Source organism: Microcaecilia unicolor, chromosome 7 (assembly GCF_901765095.1).
Source record: "Microcaecilia unicolor chromosome 7, aMicUni1.1, whole genome shotgun sequence".
Lineage (NCBI taxonomy): Eukaryota > Metazoa > Chordata > Amphibia > Gymnophiona > Siphonopidae > Microcaecilia > Microcaecilia unicolor.
Genome location: NC_044037.1, coordinates 251818714 through 251846635, shown reverse-complemented (window position 1 = coordinate 251846635; position 27922 = coordinate 251818714). Strand labels below are relative to the sequence as shown.

Genomic DNA, 27922 nt, shown 5'->3' with positions numbered 1-27922 from the left:
GCGGGACCACCGGGCGGCGAGGTGGCCGAAGCAACTTCACTGCCTTCAAAAACCGCCCCACGTCCGGAGAAGCCGCCAAGGATACTCCCCGAACCTTACCTCTAAAACAAGACAAGGCTGAAACCTGCACCTTCAGAGAGGAGAGCGAAAGTCCCCTGTCCAAACCATCCTGAAGAAAATCCAACACTTCCACCGCCGAAACGCGCAACGGGGCATAGCCCCGCTCCTGACACCAATTCTCGAAAATGCGCCACACCCGCACATACGCCAAGGAAGTAGACCTCTTACGAGACCGCAACATCGTATCAATCAACCTGGCCGAGAAACCTTTGCGTCTTAAACGGTGCCTTTCAAGAGCCAAGCCGTAAGCAAGAATGGAGAGGGGTCGGCCATCTCGATCGGCCCCTGAACCAATCTCACCCGAGGCCCCAGGGGAATCGGATCCTGCACCAGCAACCGCATCAGATCTCTGTACCACGGACGCCGGGGCCAATTGGGCGCTATCAAAACTACTAATCCCGAGTGACGACCAATCCGCTGAACCACGCGGCCCACCAGCGGCCACGGCGGAAACACGTAGAGCAACTGCTGAGTCGGCCACGGAGGGACCAACGCGTCGATGCCCTCGGCTCGAGGATCTCTTCGACGACTGAAGAACCGAGAGACTTGCGCATTGGCGGACGACGCCATTAGATCCAACACTGGCCGACCCCACTGTAACACTATCCGCTCGAACACGGAGAGATGGAGAGCCCACTCTCCGGGATCCAACGTGTGCCTGCTCAGATAATCCGCGCTCACGTTGTCCACCCCTGCCACGTGTCCCGCCGAGAGACTCTGCAGATGTGCCTCTGCCCACACCAGCAACTCTGCTGCCTCTACCGCTAAACCGGGACTCTTTGTTCCTCCCTGTCGATTCACATACGCCACGGCTGTGGCATTGTCGGAAAGAATCCTGACTGCCTTGCCGTCTACCAGACTCTGAAAGGACCGAAGAGCCAACCGAATTGCACGCGTCTCCAGACGATTGTTGGACCAACACGCCTCCTCCACTGTCCAACGACACTGGGCCACCTGTCCCAGACAATGCGCCCCCCAGCCCATCAAACTTGCATCCGTGGTTAACACCACCCAATATGGAGCAGCCAACGGCATACCCTTCGCTAGGTTCGGAGAATGGAGCCACCAGCTGAGGCTGCGACGAACCACCTCCGACAGAGAAAACCTCTCCTCCAGGTCCTGCAGCTGAGGGGACCAACGAGACAACAAAGCACCCTACAGCTGCCTCATATGCGCCCTGGCCCAGGGAACCACCTCTATCGATGCGGCCATCAGACCCAACACCTGAAGATACTCCCGCGCCGACGGTGCCCTCTGGGCTCGGAATTGACGGATCTGAGCCTGCAGCTTGGACATGCGAGAGGAAGTCAAGAACACCCGGCCTCTCTTCGTGTCGAAACGGACTCCCAGATACTCGAGAGACTGCGACGGCACTAGGTGACTCTTGGCCAGACTGACCACCCAGCCCAGAGATTGCAAAAAGGACACCACCCGACCGGTGACCTCCTCGCTCTCCGACCTTGATTTGGCCCGAATCAACCAGTCATCTAGGTACGGGTGCACCAGAATGCCCTGCAACCGCAGAGCTGCTGCCACCACGACCATCACCTTGGAGAAGGTTCGAGGAGCCGTGGCCAGACTGAAGGGAAGCGCGCAAAACTGAAAATGTCTCCCTAGCGCCACAAAGCGAAGAAAACGCTGATGCGCCTCCAGAATGGGAATGTGCAAGTAAGCTTCCGTCAAATCTAGAGAAGTCAGAAATTCCCCTTCCTGAACCGCTACAATGACTGAGCGTAATGTCTCCATCCGAAAGGAAGGAACCTTTAGGGCTGCATTGACCTTCTTGAGATCCAAAATGGGATGAAAAGCGTCCTCTTTTTTGGGAACCACGAAGTATATGGAATAACATCCCTTTCCTCTCTCTGCTGGAGGAACAGGTACTACAGCTCCTAAATCTATCAGGCGCGACAGAGTATCTCGGACCGCTCTCGCCTTGCACCGTGAGTGACAGGGAGACACAAGGAAAAAGTCAGACAGAGGCCCGTCGAACTCTAGCGCGTACCCGTCCTGGACTATCTGCAGCACCCACTGGTCTGACGTGATCTGGACCCACCTCTGGTAAAACAAGTGTAAGCGAGCCCCCACGCGAACCAGAGGCTGGGCCCCCAAACCATCATTGAGAAGGACGGGACGTACCGGACGCTCCCAAAGAGGAACCTCGCCTCCACGACGGCCACCGCGAAAGGACTGGATTCTTTGAAAGAAACGACCCCTAGTCCCACCAGAATATCTACCAGGCCGATACCGTTTAGCTTCCTGAAACCGTCCGCGACCCGCAGATCCCCTAGAAGCCTTAGGACGAAGCTCCGGAAGCCGAGGAACCTTAGCATCACTAAGACCTCTCACCAACTTATCCAACTCTTCACCAAACAGCAAAGAGCCTTTAAACGGAAACGAACACAACTTGGCCTTGGACACAGCATCCGCCATCCAGCCTCGCAACCACAGGGCCAGACGAGCTGCCACAGCTAGAGACATGTTCTTTGCCGAGGCCCGCAACAAATCATACAGCGTATCCGCCAAAAAGGAGGACCCCAACTCCAACTTTGCCAGATCTTGAATCAAAGAGGCTCTATCCCCTGGCTCCGCCCAGCGGAAACAAGCCCGCGCCACCAGACCTCCACAGACCGACGCCTGCAACGCCAGAGCTGACAAATCAAAACTGTGCTTCAGGAAAGTCTCCAATTTTCTGTCCTGAGGGTCTCGCAACGCAGCCCCTCCGTCCACCGGAATCGCCGTAGCCTTAGTCACTGCCGTAACCACGGCATCCACGGTCGGAGGCTTGAAAGAATCTCTATCTTCCTGCGGCAGGGGATAAAGCTTAGCCATGGCCCCAGCCACCTTACATGGCGCCTCTGGCGCCTGCCACTCCTGAGTAATCATTTCTCTCAGATCTGCATTCATAGGGAAAGTACAAGACACCCGTCTGATCCCCTTAACCAATGGATCCTGCTTTCCGGCCTCTAACGGAGCTGCCGCGGGATCAAATTTGAGGGTCGCAGCCACCTGATCAATAAGATCTGACAATTCATCTTGTTGAAAAATGCGAACCCCCGAGGGATCCTCCCTAGGCAGCGCAAGCTCCTTATCATATCCAGCCAACGACCCCTCCTCCTCTTCTAGGAGGCTAAAGTCACCCTCCGACTCCGGAGGGGAAAAACCTTCTAACTCCTCAGACCACTCTACACGTGGTCTCTTCGCGCTAGCCCCCCCCCCCCCCCCCCCAAGACCAAGGGGCTCCGCTCGAGACGGCCCTGCCTGCCAAGCCTGATATAAGCTCCAAATGAAATCCAGGGAAAACCGATCCTACCCGAGGCATCACCCCCGAAGGCGCTGTAAATTGACTGCTCTGCAGTGCTCCGACTCTCTTGGGCCCGTGCAGCGCCGAATCCAAAATGGCGGCGGTTCCCGCCAAAATCGGAACTGCCGCAGGGCCGCTGTTCATAGGCACCGCAACCTCCGGGACGCTAGACGCGGTAGGATTGAGGCTTCGGTTCCCCGCAAAAACGGCAAGTGCTGCCCACAGCGTCAATGCCCCGACGCGCACATGACCGACACCGAAGCTGTTTCCCCGACATCTTCACAAAGCCCAGCTGACCGCAAAACAAGTGCCCCAATTGTAAACACAAAGAAAAACTCACCCGAGCAGGAAAAATCAGCGCCTTGAAGACAGCTGAACAGCTCCATCTCTCCGGAGTGCAGCTCCAATAGCTCTCACCAACGTTTGGGCCTTTTATTTTTTTTTTCAATAAAACTTTACTGCAGCCTTTATTTGAGCCCTGCTGCTGCTAAAACCATCCGGCACTCAAGGCTGCAGTCTAGCAAACTGCAGCCGAGGCACAAAGCTGCCCAAACGGAGAGCCAGCCAGGGGGGAGGGACCCGGCCACCCAGGTGTGACACCCCAGAGGGGACAATGACGGGCCCCAGCGGACCCGCAACCCCTAGCGCACCAAAGTCTTCCAGGCACAGGGATCCACCAGAACCAGCACAGAAACAAAGGAAAACTCTGAAAATGAACTCAAAAACCTATCCAGACCGAGCAAGCTGCACAGGCTGCCTGTCCACCCTCTGCTGAGACTGAGAAAATACTGGCTATAGATGGCTAGGCACAGGTTATAAGTACATAGTTTCAAGTTTAGTGTTCTCAGTCTCCCTCTGCTGGTAGGCGAGCATAACCCAAGCGTCTTGACCGGTCTGGAGGGTTGATGAGGAAGGAATCAATTTGAGGTTTAAAGGTAAGAAAGGAATCAAAGACAACACCAAGAATCTTGACAGAGTCTTTGAAAGGAAGTGGGACTCCGTCAAGAGATGGCAGGGGAAGAGAGATACCAAGGGAGGAGGGAAAGAGGATAGATTCACACTTGAGGAAAAGAAGATTGGACTTGAGCCAGGAGGATACATGAGAGAGGCAAGAATTGAGACGATGAACAGCAGAGGCATCTGATACTTTGCAAAGGATCTGGATATCGTCTGCGTAACAGAAGGGTGTCACGGAGTGCTCTTGGATGATGGTATTGTTGGTATTGCAAAAATTGTATTGGCACTTAGCGCTGCATGTGTATACATTATGGGCATGTACTGGAAGGCTATTATGACACACAACACTGGTTATTCCAAATTCAATATAATACTTTTACAACAAAAAGGTACTAAACTAACCAAAATGTGATATTCAAAACAAAGGGGCCATCAGTAATAAAGGACTTGCTGACAGAAATACTCAAGTCAGCGTCCACAATCGGTGCCACAAGGTGAATATATGTAAAATCTTCACAGGAGCTAAAATGACATCATCATAGGCCCCCAACGTATAACAAAATGTGCAGTCTCCAAACATAAAATCATTATGTTCAACATATAATTGTTCAGATCCAATAATTTATAGTGTGCAAAGAAAGCACTTATCTTTGCTGCCACAGTGTCTCCTCAATCACCATCACACCTATTGAGCAGCAAAGATAAGTGCTTTTTTGTGCACAATATAGATAATTAGATTTAGACAATTATTTTAGCTGGGCTCAGGAAGTGAGGCCAAGGACCAGCACCAGTTTGAACACCCTTACCATCTGCTGAGGTATAGAAATACTGGAAAGTTCCAGCAGAGCACCAGCCTACATCCCAGTGATGTCACTGGAAGTTTCAGCTCTCTAACTCCATCTGCTGGTAGGAAAGGGAACACAATCCCACTTGTCCAGACTTGTGTGGCTGAGATACTATGGAAGTTGCAGGATGACATGCCTCCTAAAATTAGAAGAGTCTTTTAAATTAAATATCTATGAGTGGGTTTCCATATCATATTTGCATAAATTGATTTATATTCAGCCTGCTAGAAACCCGTATTAACCTGGCCGATAGTTGGGGGAGGAATTTGGGATTGGACATCACTAAATCACATCTTGTCCAACGTTTCAAGAACACTCCCAGTTAATGTGTAATGTGGACTTAAAAAAGCAACATAAGCTCCACCTTAGAGCCTTCTCAGTGACTCTTGCACAGAAGTATCAATACTGGAAATGTTAACTGGATGTGGGGATTTATAGAGCATAATCTGCAGGAGTGGCCTAAACACAGTATTTCTGGAATTCATTGAGAAGGTATCTGGAGAGGGTTCTAGCATAGACGACTGAATTCTCTGCAGAGGGGTTTTGAGTTGCGTTTACTACTGAGAAGAAGGAAGAAAAATTATTATTTGGGCAGCTTAATTATTAATCAACATTTCAGCAAAGGAGAAATGCCTTCCATAATCTGATGCAGATGGACAAATTGCTGATATGGAATGACTATATTTAATCTCTCTCTGACAGTGAGCAAAGTACTCATCTATCTAGAAATTATAGCCTAATGTGCATTTTTTTAATTTGGTAGGGATAGTTGGAGGGAGTGGGAATACATGGATTATACCAACTGCTAACATGTTGATGGGACAACTGAAGCAGCAAAAAAAGGAGGTACAAACCCTCATTCGTTCTCCTCACTTTTTGTTTCATATCGATGGGACAACTGAAAACATTATACAAAGGAATTGCAATCTTATGTAACTTGACACCCAGTGACAAGAAACAAATGTACTCTGGGTATTATGATGTTTTCTTACTCAAGTTTTGAAACAAAAGAACACATTTAAAAATCATACACTTTCAATTCTTACTTCAGTGTTTGTGTAGTAGGTATTCCATGAAGAACGAAGTGATTCTTGGCCTCCAATGTCCCACATGAGAAATCGTGTATTGTTAACTACTATCTCTTCCACATTACTACCAATTGTAGGCGAGGTGTGCACAACTTCATTCATTGAACTGTAAAATAAATGAAAGCAGCAATCATACTATTTCGCTATATAAAAAAAAAGTTCACATTTTACAAAAATTAAATAATAATTTTTTAAAAAGCTGAAAGTAAACTTCCACATTTAAAACAGTGATACCATAAATTAAGAACAGCAGTGCATAACTATACCCAACTACAGTCTACCCCAGCAAAAAATACAGGGCAAATCAAAAACAGAACAGAGGTCATGCAGATCTCTAAAAACTGCATCAACAGCAGGTCTCTTTGTAACGCACATCCATGCCCCATCAACCACTGTAGCTGAAATAATTATCAAGTGAGCATAACATTGCATACACTCTGCATGTAGAAGAATTTTTTTTCTTGAGACTAAAAAAGAAGAAGCAAAGCACTCTGCAGGACCTGTGCCTCAGTCTTCCGAGGGCGGGTTTCAGAACAGTGGGGCTGACTAAGGAAAGGCAACTGAGAACCTGTCTGCCTGAAAGGCAAAGAGCTTGAGCCTCACCCATGTTCTTCACTAACCTTTCCAAGACCTCCCAAAACAACAACCACCCTTGAAGAGAAGCCAACTGAACAGCACCTAGGAGGCTGCATCAATGGTCCAGTGGTGCAACTACAACCAAGAGCAAGCTACTGACCGGGAGGCTGGATGCACCAAATCTTAAGTGCATCAGCCGAAAGTGCCACGCCCTCCTCCAGACGAGAAACTTCTAGGGACTCTGGCAGCTGCTACAACCAACGCAGCATAACTCTAGCCACATAGACCCCCCCCCCCCCCCCGAGAGTGCTAGAGGAGAAGCCCAGCATAAGCTGCTTCTCCACTCTCTTCTCATGCAGCTCCCTCAGGGATGAACCCCCTGGAACTAACACAGCAATCTTTATTTCATGATCACCTAGATGAGTGCATCCACTTTATGGTACTTTCAATACTTTTCCACCTCTTGAGGGTCCCATCCAGGGACTCTCATTTAGCTGAAGTGGAAAATGCTTAGTTGGGTCCGCCAGCCCTTCCAACAGAGGGTCACTATCTGAGGCATCAACTGCAGATACTCCAGGGAACCCAAGGATCTGAGACTGCATCAATAAGGCAAGACAGCTCCTGTCACCTTAACAGCCGGATCACATGCAACTGCTCCTCTTTCTCTGAGAAGCATCCTACTATGAGTTTGAGGGGATCTGTGGGTCCAAAAGGCACTCCAGATCATCCAGGGACCACTCAGCCCCATTTGGGGGCTCTAAGAAGGCTCAGTCTCCATGCCAATGCTTAGTCGCTTCTTCAGGATCATTAGGGGCCTCACCACTTGTCAAGTGACCAGCGTCTGCTTGCAGGGCTTGTTTAACCATCTAAGCTAAGCCTTGCCTCAATCTGCCACCCCCACCCCACGCTGATGGATCCGCGGCAGGTGGGAGAGAAACACCTCTATCCCTACGCGCAACGATGAGGGCTGAAAATGCTCCTGCTGCAAAGAACTGCAGCAGGAGAAAAAAAAAGCACGGGAGACAAAATGGCTGTCATTCCTGACAAAAACAGTGGGACCACAGGATCCGATGACTCCTTGCAGGGAACCTCAGACATGCCCCTGATGGCCCCTGGGCTGTTTCCAAATTCAGAAACGATCTGTCACAGAAGGGCAAAGCCAGCAGCTGAATTCAGCTACCAGTTCTTGAAGGCAGAACAGCATCTGCCAGCAGGCTTCCCCTGGCCATGCCGCCTGCATGTGAAAGGCTTGCCTGCCCACTCAGGCCAACTCGGACCCAGGGCTCCAGCATTTCAGCTGTCCCCCTGCTCACATGGGTGTGCTCCAGATAAGTTTGTTTCTTTTGCAAAGTTGCAAAAGCAGATTTTATTTTTATTTTTTTGCATAGCTCTAATTCCCTGCACCAGGGAAGAAAGCTAAAGCAGGCACTAATGAAACTGCTTGAAAGCTGCAGGGGATCCCATGGGAATAATACCCAATCAGGGTGTACAGGAAAGGAAGGTAAGGGGAAGGAGACCTGTGCCCCTCTCTGGCAAGGCCATGTGGAGCCAAGCTAACGTCTTACCCAGTGGACACTAAGAAGTGCAACTGGGGGAAGCAGCATCAAGTTCCACAATGGAACAGGTTTAGGCTAGCATCGAAGAAGCTGGGAGCGGCTATTAGGCTCAACCTCGTTGTGTGACCACAGCCAGAAGGGAGTTTGGCCAGGTACAGGAGCACCAGCCTGAGACACTTACTATCTGCTAGAGGCAGAAAAAAATACTGGGATTTTCCTTCAAGTATCAGACCTTATACCGGTGAGATCAGTTTTTCTTTACCTCCATCTGCTAGTAGGAGGGGATAACACACACTTATTCAGAATGGTGTGGCTGATGCTATGGAATACCAAATTAACCAGGACTTTTTTTTTCTGCAAAGGTGTCAACTGTTATATCACCTATCTGGAGCAAAAAGATCTTTTTTTTTCTCTTACTACATGTTTGGGATCTTAGTAGGCTGGATTATGGGGGTGACCTGATAGTCATTACTAACTCCAACATATCAAACTGATACATTAGATTTATGTCAAGCTCATAAATCTGCCCATATGAAAACATTACTTGCAGAATATTGTACTACTGGCTTCCACTTAAAAAAATCATTCAAGATCCTGACATTGAAAGGCTTTGATTACAAGTCCCCCTTTCTATCTAGCTGATCCCTTGATCCCTTATGTGCAACTTCAGATCCTACTATCTCAAGATCACTATAATCAAGCCCTTTCTCCATCTTCTAAGATGTGGCTGGAATCAACTCAACATATCGTCTTCAGATACCAAGCACACTTACTCTGCTGTTTCCCTTCCGGTGGAAATAAAGATTAATATTAACCTTATCTTTTAGAACCAGGTTGTAAATATGACTTTTTAAGCAGACATCTGAGGATAGCACATGTTATTCTACTTGACTACATGGACTTTCCCTCTTTGGGCATGGGTTAGACCAATTCTCTGGCTTTAGGGAAGAATTGATATTATTTAGATCCGAAAACCTTGCTATGCAATCCACTCATTGATTCTTTGCAGGCCCTGGAATAGTCTTTGTTATTTTGTCTGTCCATTCCCCTCCCTTCTTTTGTTTTCATAGGGTTATTTCCTACCTTTTGTTCACCTTCCTTATAATTATAAAATTTGTAAACTAGTTTCCCAATATGACATTTCAATTACTCTCCTCCTTTTTTGTATATGCCTTTTTACTTATTTTTTTTTTAGTTTCTTGTATTATCCTCTGTAAACTGCTTGATTTTGTGATTTGTAGTATATTAAATAAAGCTGAATCTTGACCTATTTGTGTCTATGTGCCTCAATATATGTCTATAATCAACTGAATGTTGCTTGCCTTAATGATTCGATTTATTTCCAAACTTTTCTATACCGCACTGACTAGTAGAGCAAAGCGATATACAGGCTAAAATAAAGAGATGAAAGGAATTCCATTAAAATATAGAGAAGTAACACTATCACACAGCTAGGAGAGAAAAAAGGCAGAGGTGGGCATAAAAAGATCAAAATAAGTGTAGAGTAAAAGAATAATGTAGTAGGTGATTATCAATTAGACAATCTCACCAAATGCCTGTTGAAAGAGCCACATTTTAAAGTCCTTTTTAAAGCTCTTAAAAGAGCTATTTACTGTGTAAGGTGAAGGTAAATTGTTCAAAGTATGTGGGGGAAAAAAAAAAGAAGAATGTTCTGTGTTGCGTGGATGTTGTGTATCATTGTGTCTCTAGAACCTATGACTGTTCTTCCTTTTGCTTTTCTATCTTGAATGCTTTCTCCTATTATAAACTGCTGCGTCATTTTGGTATGTTGTGAAAAAGAATAAACTGAACCTAACAATCTAAAGTAAATAGAAGGTATCTGTGGCAAAACGGGGTTTTCAAGCATGTGAACTGTAACATTTTCATGCAGTGTATTTCTCATTTGGCCAGCGGATGGTTTTTGTTCTGTGTTTTCAAACTGTTGCAGAGAAAACTGTTTTCTTTTCAGTTTAGCCCTGTGGAAAGGCAACCTGCAGTGCCATTGGCAAGATACTTTCAAAGTTGGTGCTCAGGGCTCTGATTGGTCCTGGAGTTCAAATCCAGCCAGGAGGTACTAGATTTTCTCCAGAATCAGGGAATGCAGAGGGTAAACATCTCTGCCCTGAAGCCCTGTTCAAGAACTGTGAGCAATTATTTTCCTGAAACTCCCCAGGTGCTTCCCAGGTAGTGACAAAGTGTTTACATAGTTTTAATATTGATCCTTATTCAGTTACCTGTTATTGATTATTGTATTTCCACCTGTTTTATATCGTCTACTGTTCTATTTCTGTGATATAAACCCATTAATTAGCTCTGATGTCTTGGACTAAGAATCCTGGTAGTTTGTGTTTTGCATCTGTGAATACTTTCTAGGAACTGTGGGACCCCTGGGAGTGTGACCCCAGTGTCCTAGAAATCACCGGGGAATAACTTAGTGGGAGACTCGCCCAGAGGCAAGTGGGACCCAGTTGGTGAGAGGAGAGTGCCAGTGTAGAGCACACGCACAGGTGCAGGCAGACCTGAGCAGTGATGGGGAAAGACCATCCAGATGGCTACAGGGTTAACCCCAAGTGGATGCTAGGTATTTCATGACATAGAAACATGACGGCAGATAAGGGCAAAAATGCTCATCCAGTCTGCCCATCCTCAGTAACCGCTAACTCTTCCTATTTTAAGGGATCCCACATGCCTGTCCCACGCTTTCTTAAATTCTGACACAGTACTCGTCTCCACAACCTCCACCGAGAGGCAATTCCACACATCCACCACCCTTCCGGAAAAGAGTATTTTCTTAGATTCCTCCTAAGTCTCTTTCCTCTTAACTTCATCGTATGCCCCCTCATTCCAATGTTTTCCATTTGAAAAAGGCTCAACTCCTGTAAATTAACACCTCTGAGATATTTAAACGTCTCTATCATATCCCTCTCCCCTAGTGTATATATGTTGCTGTTTCTAAGTCTATCCCTATATGTTTTGTGACCGAGACCACTTAACAATTTTTTCCATCCTGTTTATATCCTTCTGTAGGTGCGGTCTCCAGAATTGCACACAGTATTCTAAATGGGGCCTCACCAGAGACCTATACTAGGGCATTATCACATCTTTTTTCCTGCTGGTCATACCTCCCTTATACAGCCAAGCATCCTTCTAGCTTTGACCGTCGCTTTTTCTACCTGTTCGAAGACCTTAAGGTCATCAGACACAATCACCCTCAAGTCCTACTCTTCTTTCATACACAGAAGCACTCTCCCTATATTGTATCATTCCCCTTGATTCCTGTAATCCAAGTGCATGACCCTGCATTTCTTAGCATTAAATCTTAGTTGCCAATTAACAGACCATTCTTCAAGCTTCACTAGCTACTTCCTCATACTATCCACTCACTCCAGGGTGTCCACCCTATTGCAGAGTTTTGTATCATCCGCAGAAAGACAAACCTTACCTGACAGCCCTTCCACAATGTCACTCACAAAGATGTTAAAAAGAGCCAGCCCAAGGACCAACCCCTGTGGTATACCAATGACAACATTCCTTTCCTCAGAGCAAGCTCCTTTCACCACTACCCTCTGTCTCCTTCCATTTAACCAATCTTTAATAAATCGAGTGCCGTACCAAGGGCACTCAGTTTATTTATCAGTCGCCTGTGTAGAACCGTGTCAAAGGCTTTGCTAAAATCCAAGTACACCACATCTAGTGCGCAACCACCAACTCATACTCCATTTGGCAGCTCCTGTCGATTGAAGACTAATGCTGTAATCCTGGTCCTAGAGGAGAAGGGCAGATGTGGTCCCTCTGCATAAGAGCAGAAGTAAAGAGGAGCTTGGAAATTTCAGACCTGTCAGTCTGACCTCGGCAGTGAGCAAACTAATTGAAATGCTTCTAAAGCGGCAAATTTTGAGGTTTCTTCACTACAGGCAGGTTGTGTCAGACAAACCTGATTGATTTCTTTGACTGGGTGAGCAAACAGTTGGACTTGGGAAGCGCAACCTCTCAGGGCCACCCACAGCCACACTTCCTTCCGTTACTAGATGGACACTGAAATTCTCAAAGGCTAGCCGGACAATGTGGGGAGGGTCCTCAGGCATGGAAGGGTAACTCCAGGGTTTTCCCTTCTCTTTCCCATCTCAGAACCAAAAGAACTCTGATGATTGCGGAGCTCTGTCCAACACAACCTCTTCTGCCACGAATCTCTGTCCTCCAGCAGGTTCGGGACACACTTCGTCTGGTGTCTCCTCAGAAGTCTGTCTGATATGGGTGGCCCTACAGGATAACCCTCTGAGTCATAGAAACGCACACGCCCTTCTACCACAACAAGGTGGTGTAGCTTCGGAGGGAAGAGGCATTCCTGTGGTCTTCTGAGCCGTAACATATAGAGCACAACCAATCATCTATCTAATCTTCAGAGACAATGTTTTTTATCAAAATGAGACAAAAAATGACATCTACTGTGTCAAGAGTTATCACGTGAACTACTCATCTCATCAGTTCATCTACTGGAACACTTCAGCATGTAACCTGTCAGCTCAAGACCACATTCTCATCCAGCTGTTTCCAAGGGAAAAGAGACGCCTCACCATCAGGTTGTCTAAGACAAGCTCTGTAACTGCTATAATAGCACAGGTGGCCTGATTGTGTGCCACAGGAACAGTGTGTTTACTTCAACTAGTTTCTGATAAGTGTTCATTCTAAAGCACTTAAAGAATGTTTATTTCTAATTGCATTCTAAGCTTATCTAGAATTCACAGACAGCTTTTAAATCTAATTATTTCAATTTTCATTCTTGGTTATATTACTTTCTTATAATTAATAAAGTTTTCATTGGCATTTTATTTGGTACTTGTGTTACGTTATTTGTCAGTATATCTGGGAGGAGAAAGATACTATGATTCTAATTCCAGAATGCTTTACAAAAATATTATTTGCATGTCACTACCTACGCTGTCCTATAGAGATCAGTGTGATTACTGAATTACTCCCACAGATATACAAATGAGCAGTGCTGATGCTTCAATATAGCATGAATCTTGCTAATTTGTATTCAGGAGCACAAAAGGCTGTAGACCAAGCTCTGTATTGCACTAGTATAGTGGCACGGATCTTACTCCAACAGATAACCACCTTCACTGAGGGATCTTCTTATGTCCTGTTTCTGGGACATTTATTTTCTTTTATCTTTTCAATTTTGTAGTTGTTCATGTATTAGTTTCTCTCTGAACGGGTTGTATATTTCTTCTTTTAAGAAGTGATGTTAATATATATTTTAAAAAGTTTATTCACTCTGTTCAATGAATGTATTGTTTTTCTAAATTTGACATTAATTTTGATAAGAGGTCACTACAATTTCCTAAGTACCTGAGAGTTGCCAACTCATGCTACTCAAATTGAAAAGAAACAGAAAATAAATAAATACTAGTTGTTTAATTTCGTATGCAAATTGTTGCACGATACACCTGTCGCTTTTAAGAGGCTTAAGTATTAAAGTGTTTTCTTCTATTTGTTTCTATAGGAAAAATGCTTAGTACATAGGGCCCCCTATACTGAAGAGACCCCAAATTCTATTTATTATTTCTGTGGAGCTTATCTTTGTCACTAAGGGCTTCTTTTACAAAGCCACGGTAGTGATTCCCATGTGGCAAATGCGACAAAACCCATAGGAACTGAATGGGCTTCGTCACATTTGCCGAGCGAAGAATCACTACTGTGGTTTTGTAAAAGGAGCCCTTAGTGTGCAGCTTCTGTGATGTATATCCTTATTACAAGTAATGGGAGAATGTTTCCATTCCCTTATTTCCTTACTCTTCCACTTTTAAGACATCCATGACAGGTTTATCATCTTTCTTTTTAGCTCTCTCATAGGCTATTGAATGTCCAGAAACCTTTCACTTAACTTGAGAATGGGACTATCTGTTTTCAGTCAGTCAATAATACCTAATTCTACATGCCCCCTGTTAGGAGCTTAATAAAATGAGATTTATGCTCAAGGTGTCTTGATTAATTTGTAAGATACATTAAAAGCTAGGGCAATTCTTAGCAGGTTGCTATTCTTTTTACTGCTTTTTCAGCTGTATTTGCTCCACATACTTTACGTATGGACTTGGCATGGAGTAGCCTGGACTTCCATGGTTGTACTATTTCAAATGGTATCCATATCGAGGAGTTCAGTGTACTTTTGTTCCTTTCTTAAATTATATATTCACATCTTATATGAGATTCTTTGCTACACAGGGATTAATCTTTTATTGCCTATAATGATAGGCTTGTGCTCAATGAATACGACAAAAGATTCTAATGTTTAAATACACATGTAAAAAATTTTTCTGAAGTATTTATGTAAGTTTATACTTACAACTGGTAAAGAATTGTTGTCTTTCCTGCATTGTCCAGCCCAACAATTATGACTTTGTGCTCTGGAATAAAGATGATATATTAATCTGGATAAAATTCAAATTGAAAGTAAGCATCTGAAATAAAAATATTTTTAAAAAAATTAATTACAGTTACACTAATACAGCAGCACCTTCTAATTGTAAATGGAAACTTGGAGCCATAAAAGAAAAACAAAAGGCTTGTACAGTAAACTAGAATATAGGCACAAAACAAACAGTCCCACTACCACAAGCAAATGCTGATGAAATAATTCAATTTAATAAAACCATACATAAATTAAAAAGAAATAAAATCCAACATGGCTATGTTTTGCCCGAAGGGTGTGTCAAGGGTTAAAAAAAAATCTACAAATTATAACAAAAAATAATTATCAGGAAACACATACTTTACAATTATAAAAGGCAATATTATAGTTCAACATGGATGCACAAAATTACAGTGTACAAATCAAAATTATAAATTTTGCATTGTAATGACACCTTTGGAGCCTCAAAAGGAGCCCGGCTTGAAGGCCCTAATAGGGCCTGAAGCCAAAGATGCCCGATGTCTGTCCAACTGGAAACGACCTCCGCCTCTTGAACAGCCCTTAGCTGCTGAGGGCTGCTGGGAGCTCTTCTGACACAATTCAGGCAGCCAGAGAGGACGAGATTCCCTTATGTTCTTAACCAACTTCTACAAGTTCTCACCAAAAAGTAACCACCCCACCCCCCACAATAAAGGAAACTGGCTGAGAAACGTCTTGCAAATGTATCTGCAGCCCAACCATGAAGCCACCTTTGGCCTACAACGGCCAATGCCACCGAATGAGAGGAAAGGCACACTAGGTCATAAAGGACATCAGCAAAGGTGGCATTCCCTGACTCAAGGTGGGGGACCTAAGGGATTCAGGCAGCTGCTGCAACTAATGCATCATAACTCTCACCATGTATTGGCCACAAAAAGCAGCCTGAATCTCTGCTTTGTATGAAAAGGATCAAAAAGAATCATGACAAAACCTACCTAAGTTACACATGATGAAAAACAAATTCCTTAACTGTACCATCCTGGACAAGCACATATTATCTCTTCCTGCCAGCAGAGAGAGGTAGAGAAACAGCGAAGATACTTACCTGCAGCAGATGTTATCCGAGGCCAGCAGACTTTACATTCTCACAAGTGGGCAACACTGACTCACTTCGCCCAGTCAGGAATTTACAAGAGTGTAATGAGAGTTTTGTGGAGTATGAAACACACTTCACTGAACATGCACGAGTGCCTTCCCTCCCGCCACATGAACGCGGTCTCCTCAGTTTTATTCTACAGCAAAAATAAAGTAAAAATAACAAAGGAGACAACTCCAAGCGGAGGCGAGAGGGATTGAGAAAATATAAAGACTGCTGTCCTAGGAGAATACCTGCTAAAGGTAAGTACCTTCGCTTTCTCTGAGGGCAAGCAAGCTTATTAATTCTAACAAGTGGAGAATCCTTATCATCCAGGCTCACCAAAAACAACAAACATTGGTCAATTGGGCCTCGCAAAGGACTGAAACAATATAAAACCTGAATGAGAGTGCAGCCTGGAACAGAATAAAACAAACCTAGGAGGGTGGCATTGGAATCTAGACCCCAAACAGATCCTGCAACATTGTCTGCCCAAACTGACTGTTGTGTCGGGTATCCTGCTCAAGGCTGTAGTGTGATGTGAATGTGTGGACTGAAGACCACATCGCAGCCTTGCAAATTTCTTCAATGGAGGCTGACCTCAAGAGGGCTACCAACACAACCATGGCACTGACATTATGAGCCATGACATGACCTTCTAGTGCCAGCCCAGCCTGGGTTTAAGTGAAGGAAATGCAATCGCCAGTCAAATAGAAATGGTCCGTTCTGGATGGCAACCCTCATCCTGTTGGGATCAAAAGAAACAAAAAGCTGGGTGGACTGTCTGTGGGTCCTTGTCCGCTCCATGTAGTAGGCAAATGCTCTCTTCCAGTCTAAGGTGTGCAAGCTGCTTTTACCAGGATGAGCATGAGGTCGGGGAAAAAATGTTGGCAAGACAATCAACAGGTTCAGATGAAACTCAGACACCACTTTCAGCAAGAACTTAGGGTATGTGTGGAGGACTACTCTGTTGTGATGAAACTTAGCATTCGATACATCCACTACTAAGGCCTGAAGCTCACTGACCCTATGAGCTGAAGTAACAGCCACCAAGAAAATAACCTTCCAGGTCAAGTACTTCAGATGGCAGGAATTCAGTGGCTCAAAAGGAGCTTTCATCAGCTGGGTAAAAACAACGTTGAGAACCCATGACACTGGTGGAGGTTCGACAGGGGGCTTTGACAAAAGCAAACCTCTCATGAAGTGAACAACTAGATGCTGTCCAAAGATAGTGCTTATCATCAGCATGCAGACAGTAAGCCTAACTAAACTAAGGTGAACCTTTATGGAGCTGGCCTTGAGACAAGACTCTGATATGTGTAGAAGGTATTCAAGCAGGGTCTGCACAGGGCAAGCAAGGGGATCAAGGGCCTTGCTCTCACACCAGATGGCAAACCTCCTCCATTTGAAAGAGTAGAATCTTTCCTGGAAGCCAGCAAGACCCAGGAGACAACCCCTGAAAGACCTAAGGAAGCGAATTCTAGGCTCTCGACATCCAAGCAGTGAAAGCCAGAGAATGGAGGTTGGGATGTAGAAGGAACCCCATCTGTATTGATGAGAGTCGGAAAACACTCCAATCTTCACGGTTCTTCAGAGGATAATTCCAGAAGTAGAGGGAACCAAATCTGCCGCGGTCAGTACAGTTTTTCCCACTAGAGGTATAGGAGGATACACATACAGAAGACCTGTCTCCCAATCGAGAAGAAACGAAATCTAACGCTAGTTTGTTGTGGGTCTGAAGCATGGAACTGAACTGAGGGACCTTGTAGTTGATCTGAGTGGCAAAACGATCCACCAAGGGGGTGTCCCATGCTTGGAAGATCTTGCGGGCTATGCCCATCTTGAGAGACCACTCATGAGGTTGCATTATCCTGCTCAGTCTGTCAGCCAGGGTATTGTTTCTGCCCACCAGATAAGTGGCTTGAAGGAACATGCCATGTTGGCAAGTCCAGTGCCACATATGGACAACCTCCTGACATAGGGTGTGATCCAGTGCCCCCCTGATTGTTTGGATGAGAACAATTTGGTGAGACAGCCGATCTCTGAAAGTCTTTAGAGTGTTCCAAGATCGCACGGAGTTCGAGAAGGTTGATCTGAAGATGTTTCTTGGGAGGGCCAGTAATTTAACAATATTATACAAACTGAGATTTTACTGAAATTGGGTGGCGGAGCAGTTGGGGGGAAGAGGGGGTGGTGGTTGGGAGGCGAGGATAGGGGAGGGCAGACTTATACGGTCTGTACCAGAGCCGGTGATGGGAGGCGGGACTGGTGGTTGGGAGGCGGGAAATACTGCTGGGCAGACTTATATGGTCTGTGCCCTGAAAAGGACAGGTACAAATTCAAGGTAAGGTATACACATATGAGTTTGTCTTGGGCAGACTGGATGGACCATGCGGGTCTTTTTCTGCTGTCATCTACTATGTTACTCACTATCAACCTTACGGTGTTTTCCCCTCTCTTTCTGAGATATATTCATAGCATATTTGATGAATGAGGTTTTGGAGTTTTCTTTTTTAAATTAGCATTTGAAATAATTAACACTTGACAAGCAAAACACATCTTGGCAATATACAAAAAAAAAAAAAAAAAAAAAGATACATTCTATTTCTCCTACTTCACAAGGAATAATATAATGTTCACCAGACCACAAAACTGAGAATGAGATCCAAGACTAAGGAAATATAAATCTTGAAACATAGGTCAATTAGAGGGGAAAAAAGACAAAAAAAATCTACTGAAGTAGCTAAACATAATTTCTAAGCACTTGCCTGAGCTTCTCCACCTAAGGCAGGGGATGGTTCCAACTTCCTTGCTGCCAAGAAAAACTTTAATTTCTCAGGGTAAACAAAAAATACATATTTTTTTGAAGAACACAGCATTTACAAGGAAAACACGATAGGAACTCAGCCCAAAGTGAAACCACCTGAGGACACAACAAAAGAAATTTCTTCCTACGCTCTGGTGTAATCTTTGTTAAATCAGGCAAAATAAAAAATATTTGGCCCATAAAGAGCTTTTGCCTGTGGCGAAAATAAAGTTTCGTGACATGTTCTTTATTCTGGGTAAATACAAAAGTCATAATAAGAGTTGCACGAGACACAGTTTCAGAGTCAGATTTTTCCAGAAATTCTGTCAAATTAAAACAGTCCTGGGATATATCTTGCATTTCAAAAACCTGGTGAGCTCCAGAGGAAACGTTAACATCAAGCGGCTTTAAAGGAATATAATACAAACTTACATACTGGTGGAATGGCCTCTTTAGGAATTAATAAAATCTCCTCAAAATAACTCTTCAATAACTGTAAAGCAGAAAAAAACTGGCTGTTTAGGAAAATTGAGGAAACGTAAATTTAAAAATCTCATAGAGTTTTACAGATTCTCAATTGGTATTGGTAGGTGTCACGAAACGCCTAGCCACCCACCTGGCACTACCCTGCGGCCAATTAGAGGGTCGATCCCCAGCACAGCTCAGGTCTGCCTGCACCTGCCGCTTGTGCTCTACGCTAGCTCCCTCCTCCCACCAACTGGGTCACAACCGCCTCTGGGCGAGTCTCCCACTCTCAAATTATCCCCGGTGATTTCTAGATTACTAGAGGCACACTCCCAGTGATCCCACAGTTCCAAGAAAACACTCACAGACCGAACACACAAACCACCAGGATTCTTTATCAGTCCAGACAGGCAGGTCTTTTTCTGCCGTCATCTACTATGTTACTATGTTTTAAAAGTATTGAACAATGAACAGATGTGCAATCAGCAAACAACAACAGGTAACTGAAATACTTTTTAGAAAGTAAACAAATGTTTAGATAAAACTAACTGGGGAGATCAGGAAATATGCTGCTCGCAGATTATCAAATATAACTGATCACAGGGCTTCAGCAAAAAGATTTTCTCTATCTGCCCCCTGGCTGAAACTGGGGCAAAAACCAGTACACTACAAATGAAATTGAGCTCCTGGGCCAATCAGAGCCCAGAACAAGTTTGAAAGTATAATGCAAACTGCCTTTCCAAAAGGCTTAAACAAAGAAAACAGCCTTGATTCTGCAGCAGCTTCAAAACAAACATGGATCACCTGCTGGCCAAACTGGAGAAATATACTTCAAGAATTAATTAGGGCAATTTTGCATGCTTAAAATACCCCACTGTTCTGTCACAGTAGGTAAGTATCATCTGTTGGTGTTGCTCTGGAGATATTCACAAGTTGACAATCAGTTAGATTTTTATGTTTGTTGGTTCTTTTTCTAGTCGTCTGCTGTGTTTGGGATGATGGCGATTCATGGTCTCTAGATGGGTCTCTTTGTTTGCTTGTTTGATACTTGCCTTGGGGGAAGATGGTTTTTCTGGTTGGGTTGTTTAGGTTGCATAGAATTGGAATTAGGTTGTTATCTACTGGTGTTATGGCTTCTATGGTGGGAAAAAAGGTTAGGCAAAATGCACATCTCAGGTCTTTTAGTAGGTCTTACTATTCTATTTCTATGTTGGAACGTGTAGTGTTAGTTTTGAGATCCCCAGATAGATTATTACAGGTGCTGGTTCAGTTTGGGTATTTGAAGGTAGTTCTGTGGCAAGTTTCCAAAGCGCCAACATGAGTAAAGGCTTCTAGTTTCTATCACCTCCACCTCTGGTTGTTTCTGCAGACTTTTTGTTAATCTAGTCTTGGTTTTATCTGTTCGGGTGATGTCGTGTCCCAGGTCCTTAACAGGTAGGTTTGTAGATTAATAGCCAGACTTGTGCGATTTTCTCTTGATCGTTAAAGGGTTCTGTATCTCTATCTTCCCTCTGGGAATCCCGATGATACCTGTGCTTTTTGTAGCCTGTGCATCCTTGCTGTTCTCGTTATTTGGTTTATTGTCCACTCAAGGGGGTCTACAGCTGGATGCTGCGCTGCCACCTCAGTCTGCTACAGCTCTCCCTTGCCTCTCTGATTACCATATGAGGGAACACCAGGCTGCCATAAGGGAATAAGCATGTCCCGCTGGCTCTGGGGATGAACTCCACTCACCGTGATAGAGACCCGCTCCTCTCCTGCTGCCGCTAATGGAGGTGGCTCTCAGCTATGCAAGTGTGTTTCCTACCCAAAGCAAATCCCTATTAGTTTTCTCTCTTCCAAATATGTTGAACCCTATGGGTTTGTTGATATGTGTAAACCTTGATGACAGCAACAAAGAGAAGCCACCTCATCAAGGGCACTCCTTAATAACTCAGATGTCAAAACATGATCATTTTAGTAAAGCATGCTAACGAATGTAGCACATGCAAAATGCCGCACAGCCCATTGTATACCTATGGGTTGCATGGCACTTGACGCACACTAATTTACTAGCATACCTTATTAAAAGGACCCCTTAGTGTCAAAATTATAAGAAAAGGCTATCATCATGTAGTGGAAACATTTCTTTATAGATTTTTAAGACAACATTTTAATAAAATTTGAACATAAGGTCTGAGTCAACTAATTTTTATTTTGGGTCCTATTTACTAACATTAAATATATAACAGTTATTATACATTGAGAGGCATAATCGAACGCGTACACCCATCTCCATGGGCGACTATCTCCGAGAACGGGTCCGCGAAGGGGCGGGACAGACCTATTTTCGAAAAAGATGGGCGTCCATCTTTTGTTTCGATAATACGGTTGGTGCTGGGCAAATGTATCGGATCTGGGCGGATTTGAGCTGGGCGGTATTGGTTTTCAGCGATAATAGAAACCGAAGCCGCCCAGCTCAAAAACGAACAACTCCATGGCATTTGGTCGTAGAAGGGGCCAGGATTCGTAGTGCACTGGTCCCCCTCACATGCCAGGACACCAACCGGGCACCCTAGGGGGTACTTGTAAAAAGTAAAAAAAAAAAATTAAAATACCTCAAAAGTCCATAGCTCCCTTACCTTGGGTGCTGAGCCCCCCCCAAAACACCCACTCCCCACAACTCTACACCATTACCATAGCACTTATGGGTAAAGGGGGGGCACCTTGATGTGGGTACAGTGGGTTTGGGGGGCGGTTTGGAGGGCTCCCATTTACCAGCACAAGTGTAACAGGTGTGGGGGGGGGGCCTGGGTCCACCTGCCTGAAGTCCACTGCACCCACTAAAAACTGCTCCAGGGACCTGCATACTGCTGTGATGGAGCTGGGTATGACATTTGAAGCTGGCATACAGGCTGGCAAAAAGTTTTTAAAGTTCTTTTTTTTTGGTGGGAGGGGGTTAGTGACCACTGTGTGAGTCAGGGGAGGTCATCCCCAATTCCCTCCGGTGGTCATCTGGGCAGTTGGGGCACTTTTGGGGGACTTGTTCGTGAAAAAAAAAAAGGGTCCAAAAAAGCGGCCCAAATTCTCGCTACTGCTGCCCTTCTTTTTTCCATTATCAGCCGAGGGCGCCCATCTCTCCTCGGCCGATAAACACGCCCCAGTCCCGCCTTCACCATGCCCCCGTCAACTTTGTTCATTCCCACAACAGACTGCAGTTGGAGGCGCCCAAAACTGGCTTTCGATTATACCGATTTGGGAGCCCGTGAGAGAAGGGCACCCATCTCCCGATTTGGGTCGAAATATGGGCGTCTTTCTCTTTCGAAAATAAGCCAGCTAATTTGCTGCAAAGCTTTTTTTTATGCAATATAGGTATTTTTTTAATTACCAATTTGTATCCCCCTGACAGAAGACTACAGGGCTTGTGCTCATATTTTGGCATGAAATAAAACCAAGCCACCATCAAAACATCACCAAGGAGAAAAGCATGACAGTAAAGATCCCACCAAAATAAAAACAAATGGCAAGATAAACAGTAGAAGACACCTCTCATTCACCTGGCACTATTTTCACTCGATTCCTTTGAATGCAACGTTTTTTGCATTTTAAGCTTCTTTTGCATAACAACAAAATAATACAAATGCTTCGGTATTTAATCAGTGACAGCTCATCATATCCAGTATAAATCAACTTTCACACACCCGACACAATAATAGTACCAATACCTAAAACGCCTCATCCTCTACCTCCCCCTCCCCTTCATATTTCCACATCCAATCCCTGCAGTTGCCTTGGAAGGAGAAAGCTACTGAAAAATGCCCCCCAAGGAAAGGAACACCACTTCCTAGCAATAGCACACCGCCCGAACAATGAAGGGCAGAGCAGCACCAAAGAAACGGGCTAACACTACCTAGTATATCCCTGTTAACAAATGCCTTACCCTGGTGATTAAACAGCCTCCAGAGTTTGGTGAAAAGGATTCCCATTCTCAGGAGGCAAGCGGCAGCCTGGGCCCCTTCCTTCTTTCTCTCTCTCTCCAGTTCGGACAGCACAACGCCGGGCTCAGGCTAAGGCCTGACGTGGACCACTGACGCTCAACTGGCCGAGGCCGAAACGAGCTCTGCGCTCAGACATCGCTTTGGCAGTTCTTCCAGGACGGAGGGTCGGTCTGTCGTCCACCCCGTTCCTGGGCCACAGAGCAGAAGGCGGTGATGTGGATGTGGACCTCTAGCAGCCTCTGAGTTACCACTGTAACGCACTGTGTGTCCGCAGCACGACCGGGGCCGTGGGTCAAGCGGCGTGATGTCAGTACTACCCGACTTTGCATTTCGTGTCGCGCGAGAAATGGCGTCATTTCATGGGCATTAGAGCGGTCGCTCGCGCCGCGCTTCAATGTCTGGGGCGCCGCGTGCGTGCTGGAGGCGCTTTTGCTTTTCTGTCCGTTATTCGTGTGGTGATAAAGTGTATTTGGCTTGTGCTTCTTTGACTTCTTGTGGTTAAAAAATAGGTTGGCAATAAGTTCTGCTCTCACTTTATTTCACTGGATAGTCGCTTTGTTCGTTACTAACTCGCATTTCGATGTCAGCCAGCTTGTGAAGCGTGAAGGGTTGCTTGTTTCTGTCTCTTCGCCTATCACTCGCTTACAAAGCTGTAACCCATTCCTATTTTTTCTATGTCTAAGTAAGCTTCCTAGTCTTCAGTCTTAAACGATAAAAGGGCCTCTACAACCACCAAGGAGGGTAGATTGAGACTAGGAGATGGAACGAGCCTATCTTCTAGCCCGTTATGGCAGGGAGTGGAACCAGTAAGGCGGATCTTGCCGCCGTTTTTGTTCACCCAAAACAGTAGTAGAAGCTTATTTTAAAATAATAACTAACTGCCTGTGCGTGGGGTTAATGTACACGAAGTGACGAGCCTTTTCCAAATGAAGGGAAACCGTGGGATGCGAGGGCATAGAATGAAGGTAATAGGCTTAAGAAGAATCCAAGAAAATACTATTTCACAGAAAGGGTGGCGGTGGTGGAGATGAGGAGGGACGGTGTTGCAGGAGGACTGTATCGTCGGAGTTTAAGAAAGCGTGGGATCCCTCCCTTAGGAAAAGGAGCAGCTAGTGGTTACTGAGGAAGGACAGACTGGATGGGCCATTTATTCCATAGCTGCTGTCATGATTCAATGTTTCTGTGTAAAAAGGCTAAAGCTATTCCAGTTGAATAGGCAGTGCCTTAAAAAGTGGAAGAAGAGGGATTTTTTTGACACCTTTTTTAAATTTGAACATTTCCCATATCCTAGCCTATATAATAATTTGCATCTCCAATGTTCTACATCTGGATGCCTGGGTTGATAATATCCATAACCACTCATTGCCCCGCCCTCGCATCAAAATGTAATAACATCAGAGGGCAGAACTGAGAGGGAAGGGAAGCCAGCGCCAGCCAGCCAGAGAATGTACAGGTACAAATCGAGGGGAGGAGAGAATCATACCCCTCTTCCAGGCCCCCCTCTCCGAGTGCTAGCCCGACCTGCGCTGCCCGCCCTCTTCTACCAGTCCCTTGCCTGCTCCTTGCCTTCCTGCGTGCCGCCCAGAATTTAAAGGTTCTTACCTCGGGGTCCGGCGGCAGCAGTGAAAGGCGAGCAGGCATGGTGCTTCAGCCTGCCGTCGCTTCTCTCTCAGCTCTGATTCTGGTCCTGCCCTTGCGGAAACAGGAAATGAGGACGGGACCAGAGACAGAGCTGAGAGGGAAGGCAGGCTGAAGCGCTGAGCCTGCTCGCCTTTCACTGCTACCGCCGGATCCCGAGGTAAGAACTTTTAAATTCTGGGCGGCACGCAGGAAGGCGACAGCCAGGCGGAAGACTGGGAGAAGAGGGTGGCCAGCGCAGGTCAGGCTAGCACTCGGAGGAGAGGGGCGGCCTGGAACTCGGAGGAGAGGGAGGGTGGGGGCCTGGACTTTGGAGAAGAGGGGAGCCTGGAACTCGGAGGAGAGAGAGAGGGGGGCCTGGACCTCAGAGGAGAGGGGGAGGGGTGCCTAGAACTCGGAGGGGAGCCTGGAACTCGGAGGAGAGAGAGGGAGGGAGGCCTGGAACTCGGAGGAGAGAGGGAGGGTGGGGCCAGGCTGGAACTCTGAGGAGAGGGGGGCCTGGAACTCGGATGGGAGGGAGGGGGCCAAGCTGGAACTCGGAGGATAACCTTGCTAGCGCCCGTTTCATTTGTGTGAGAAATGGGCCTTTTTTACTAGTCTAGTTATAAATATCATGAAATCAAATTGAATATCACTAAAATAGCTTAAAAAATTATTTTAGCTGATAGAAACATTAGTAATGAACTCTATTTTGTGCTCCTTTTTCAACACTGTTCTGTAGAATACAGTAATACATGGCCAAATCTCAGTGAGGATATCCTCCTGTTTCCTTATGGGTTCATGTTAACTGTTGTAATCTGCCTTGGGAAGTCTGGTATTATAAAAATGGAATATATTGAAATTAAATGTAAGTAAAATTTGAACTCTTTTCATTGGGGAACATGGAATCACATATTCACCTTATCTCTTTTGTAGAAGTTTAAATTTTAGATACACAAATGAATTGCTCTGTTTTGAGCATGTTTCAGGGATAAGTGGTTTTATAAGTCAAAATAATAAAAATAAATATTTGGTTACATGCAGAAATCTCATTTGTTGAAACATAACAAAATGGGTTATAAGCCCCTAATGCAGTCCATTGGTTTTCTTATGTTTTGTTCTTGTGATGACTTATACTGTGTCAAAACTGAAAGCTCTTATTTCTTCTATCTAGTTGATAATAAAAGGCGCTAATTGTGAACACTATTCACCCTAAAATATTGTTTTGTGGCTGTACATGAGGAATTTTGATATTGTATATATATGTGTGTTTTTGTTCCTAGTCGTTCAGAGGTTATATAATCCTTTCAAGAAAGCCAGTGGAGGAGTGGCCTAGTGGTTAGGGTGGTGGACTTTGGTCCTGAGGAACTGAGTTCAATTCCCACTTCAGGCACAGGCAGCTCCTTGTGACTCTGGGCAAGTCACTTAACCCTCCATTGCCCCATGTAAGCCACATTGAGCCTGCCATGAGTGGGAAAGCACAGGGTACAAATGTAACAAAATAAATTGTTTAACTTATTAGTGAAACATAACCACAAAGGAATGGTATGGTCGCATTACAATATGATACTAGAGCCCAGCTAAGGAGGAACAGGTTATTTTGAATTAGTCTTCACTGGATCAAACTTACATTTTTTACATTTATATCCCACATTATCCCAACCAGCCTTGAATTAAATGTAGCTTACATTTGAAAATACAGTGATAGAGAATAACAGAATTCAGTAGCATCATGAGAGCAAGTCAATATATTTGTTAAATGTTTCAGACATATCCAAGTCCTGGAGTAGCCTCTTGCCAATCAGGTCTTCAGAATATTCACAATGAATATGCTTGAGAGAGATCTGCATACAATGGAGGCAGTGTATACAAATCAATCTCACTCATATTCATTGTGGATATCTGGAAAGCTGACTGACAAGGAAGTACTTCAGGAATAACTTGGGAAACACTGGCTTAGTGGACCAGCACCCCTGGGACAGAAAAATAACACTGCTTGCAAGGTTGATCACAAGCAACATTATTCATATAGGGCCCCTTTTACTAAGTGGCGGTAAGCCCAATCCAGCTTACCACTTGATAAACAGGAAGTACCGCTAGGCTACCGCAGCAGCCAGGTGGTACTTCTCACCCCTTGCATGCCAGCATATCCAGCGGTAATTGGGCAGTGCTGCCCAGTTACTGCTGGGTTACTGCGGGAGCCCTTACTGCCACCTGAAATGGCCTCACGGCAAGTTCTTTATTTGCCACACTGCCATTTCCTAGAGAAAAGAGAGACTTCCCTTTTACCCGCTTCAGTAAAAGGGGGTCTTGGCACGCGTTAAAAACACCCGTTTGCAGCAGCTTGGTAAAAGGGTCCCATAATGTGGGAAAGACTAATCTGCGATTCTGAGCTACAGCAGGTAAGTAACTCCTGTGGTAAATTGCATATACCAAAGCCAGATTTTTACCACATCTTAATAACTGTCCGTCTTAACTTGTTAAATGGGCAAAGGAATGGAAAACAAAAATGAGGATGTTATAATGCCTTTTTTATCACTCTGTGGTGCGACTGCACCTCGAATATTGTGTTCAATTATGGTCACCGCATCTCATAAAAGATATAGTGGAATTAGAAAAGGTGCAGAGAAGGGCGACGAAAATGTTAAAGGGGATGGGACAACTTCCCTATGAGGAAAGGCCGAAGCGGCTAGGGTTCTTCAGCTTGGAGAAAAGACGGCTGAGGGGAGATATGATATACGTCTATAAAATAATGAGTAGAGTGGAAAGTGTAGATGTAAAGTGTCTGTTTACTCTTTCCAAAAATACTAGGACTAGGAGGCATTCGATGAAGCTACAAAGTAGTAAATTTAAAATGAATCGGAGAAAATCTTTCTTCACTCAACGTGTAGTTAAACTCAAATTCGTTGCCAAAGAATGTGGTAAAGGCGGTTAACTTAGCGGGGTTTAAAAAAGGTTTGGGCGGCCTCCTAAAGGAAAAGCCCATAGACCATTATTAAAATGGATTTGGGGAAAATCCACTGCTTATTTCTGGGATAAGGAGCATAAAATGTGTTGTACTTTTTTGGTGTCTTGCCAGATATTTGTG

General features: G+C 45.1%; 1 protein-coding gene across 1 annotated transcript in view; it reads right to left on the bottom strand.

Annotated features, from left to right (window-relative positions):
- Positions 1-23533, bottom strand: part of ARL5A (ADP ribosylation factor like GTPase 5A) — a 45557-nt gene extending 22024 nt beyond the window's left edge. The window contains exons 1-3 of the mRNA XM_030210266.1: positions 23160-23533; positions 14790-14850; positions 6270-6417 (exon numbers count right to left, since the gene is read on the bottom strand). Coding sequence (XP_030066126.1) covers positions 6270-6417; positions 14790-14850; positions 23160-23205 — 255 coding nt within the window. The 5' untranslated portion in view covers positions 23206-23533. The remainder of the gene's footprint in view (positions 1-6269; positions 6418-14789; positions 14851-23159) is intronic.
- Positions 23534-27922: the final 4389 nt, after the last annotated feature.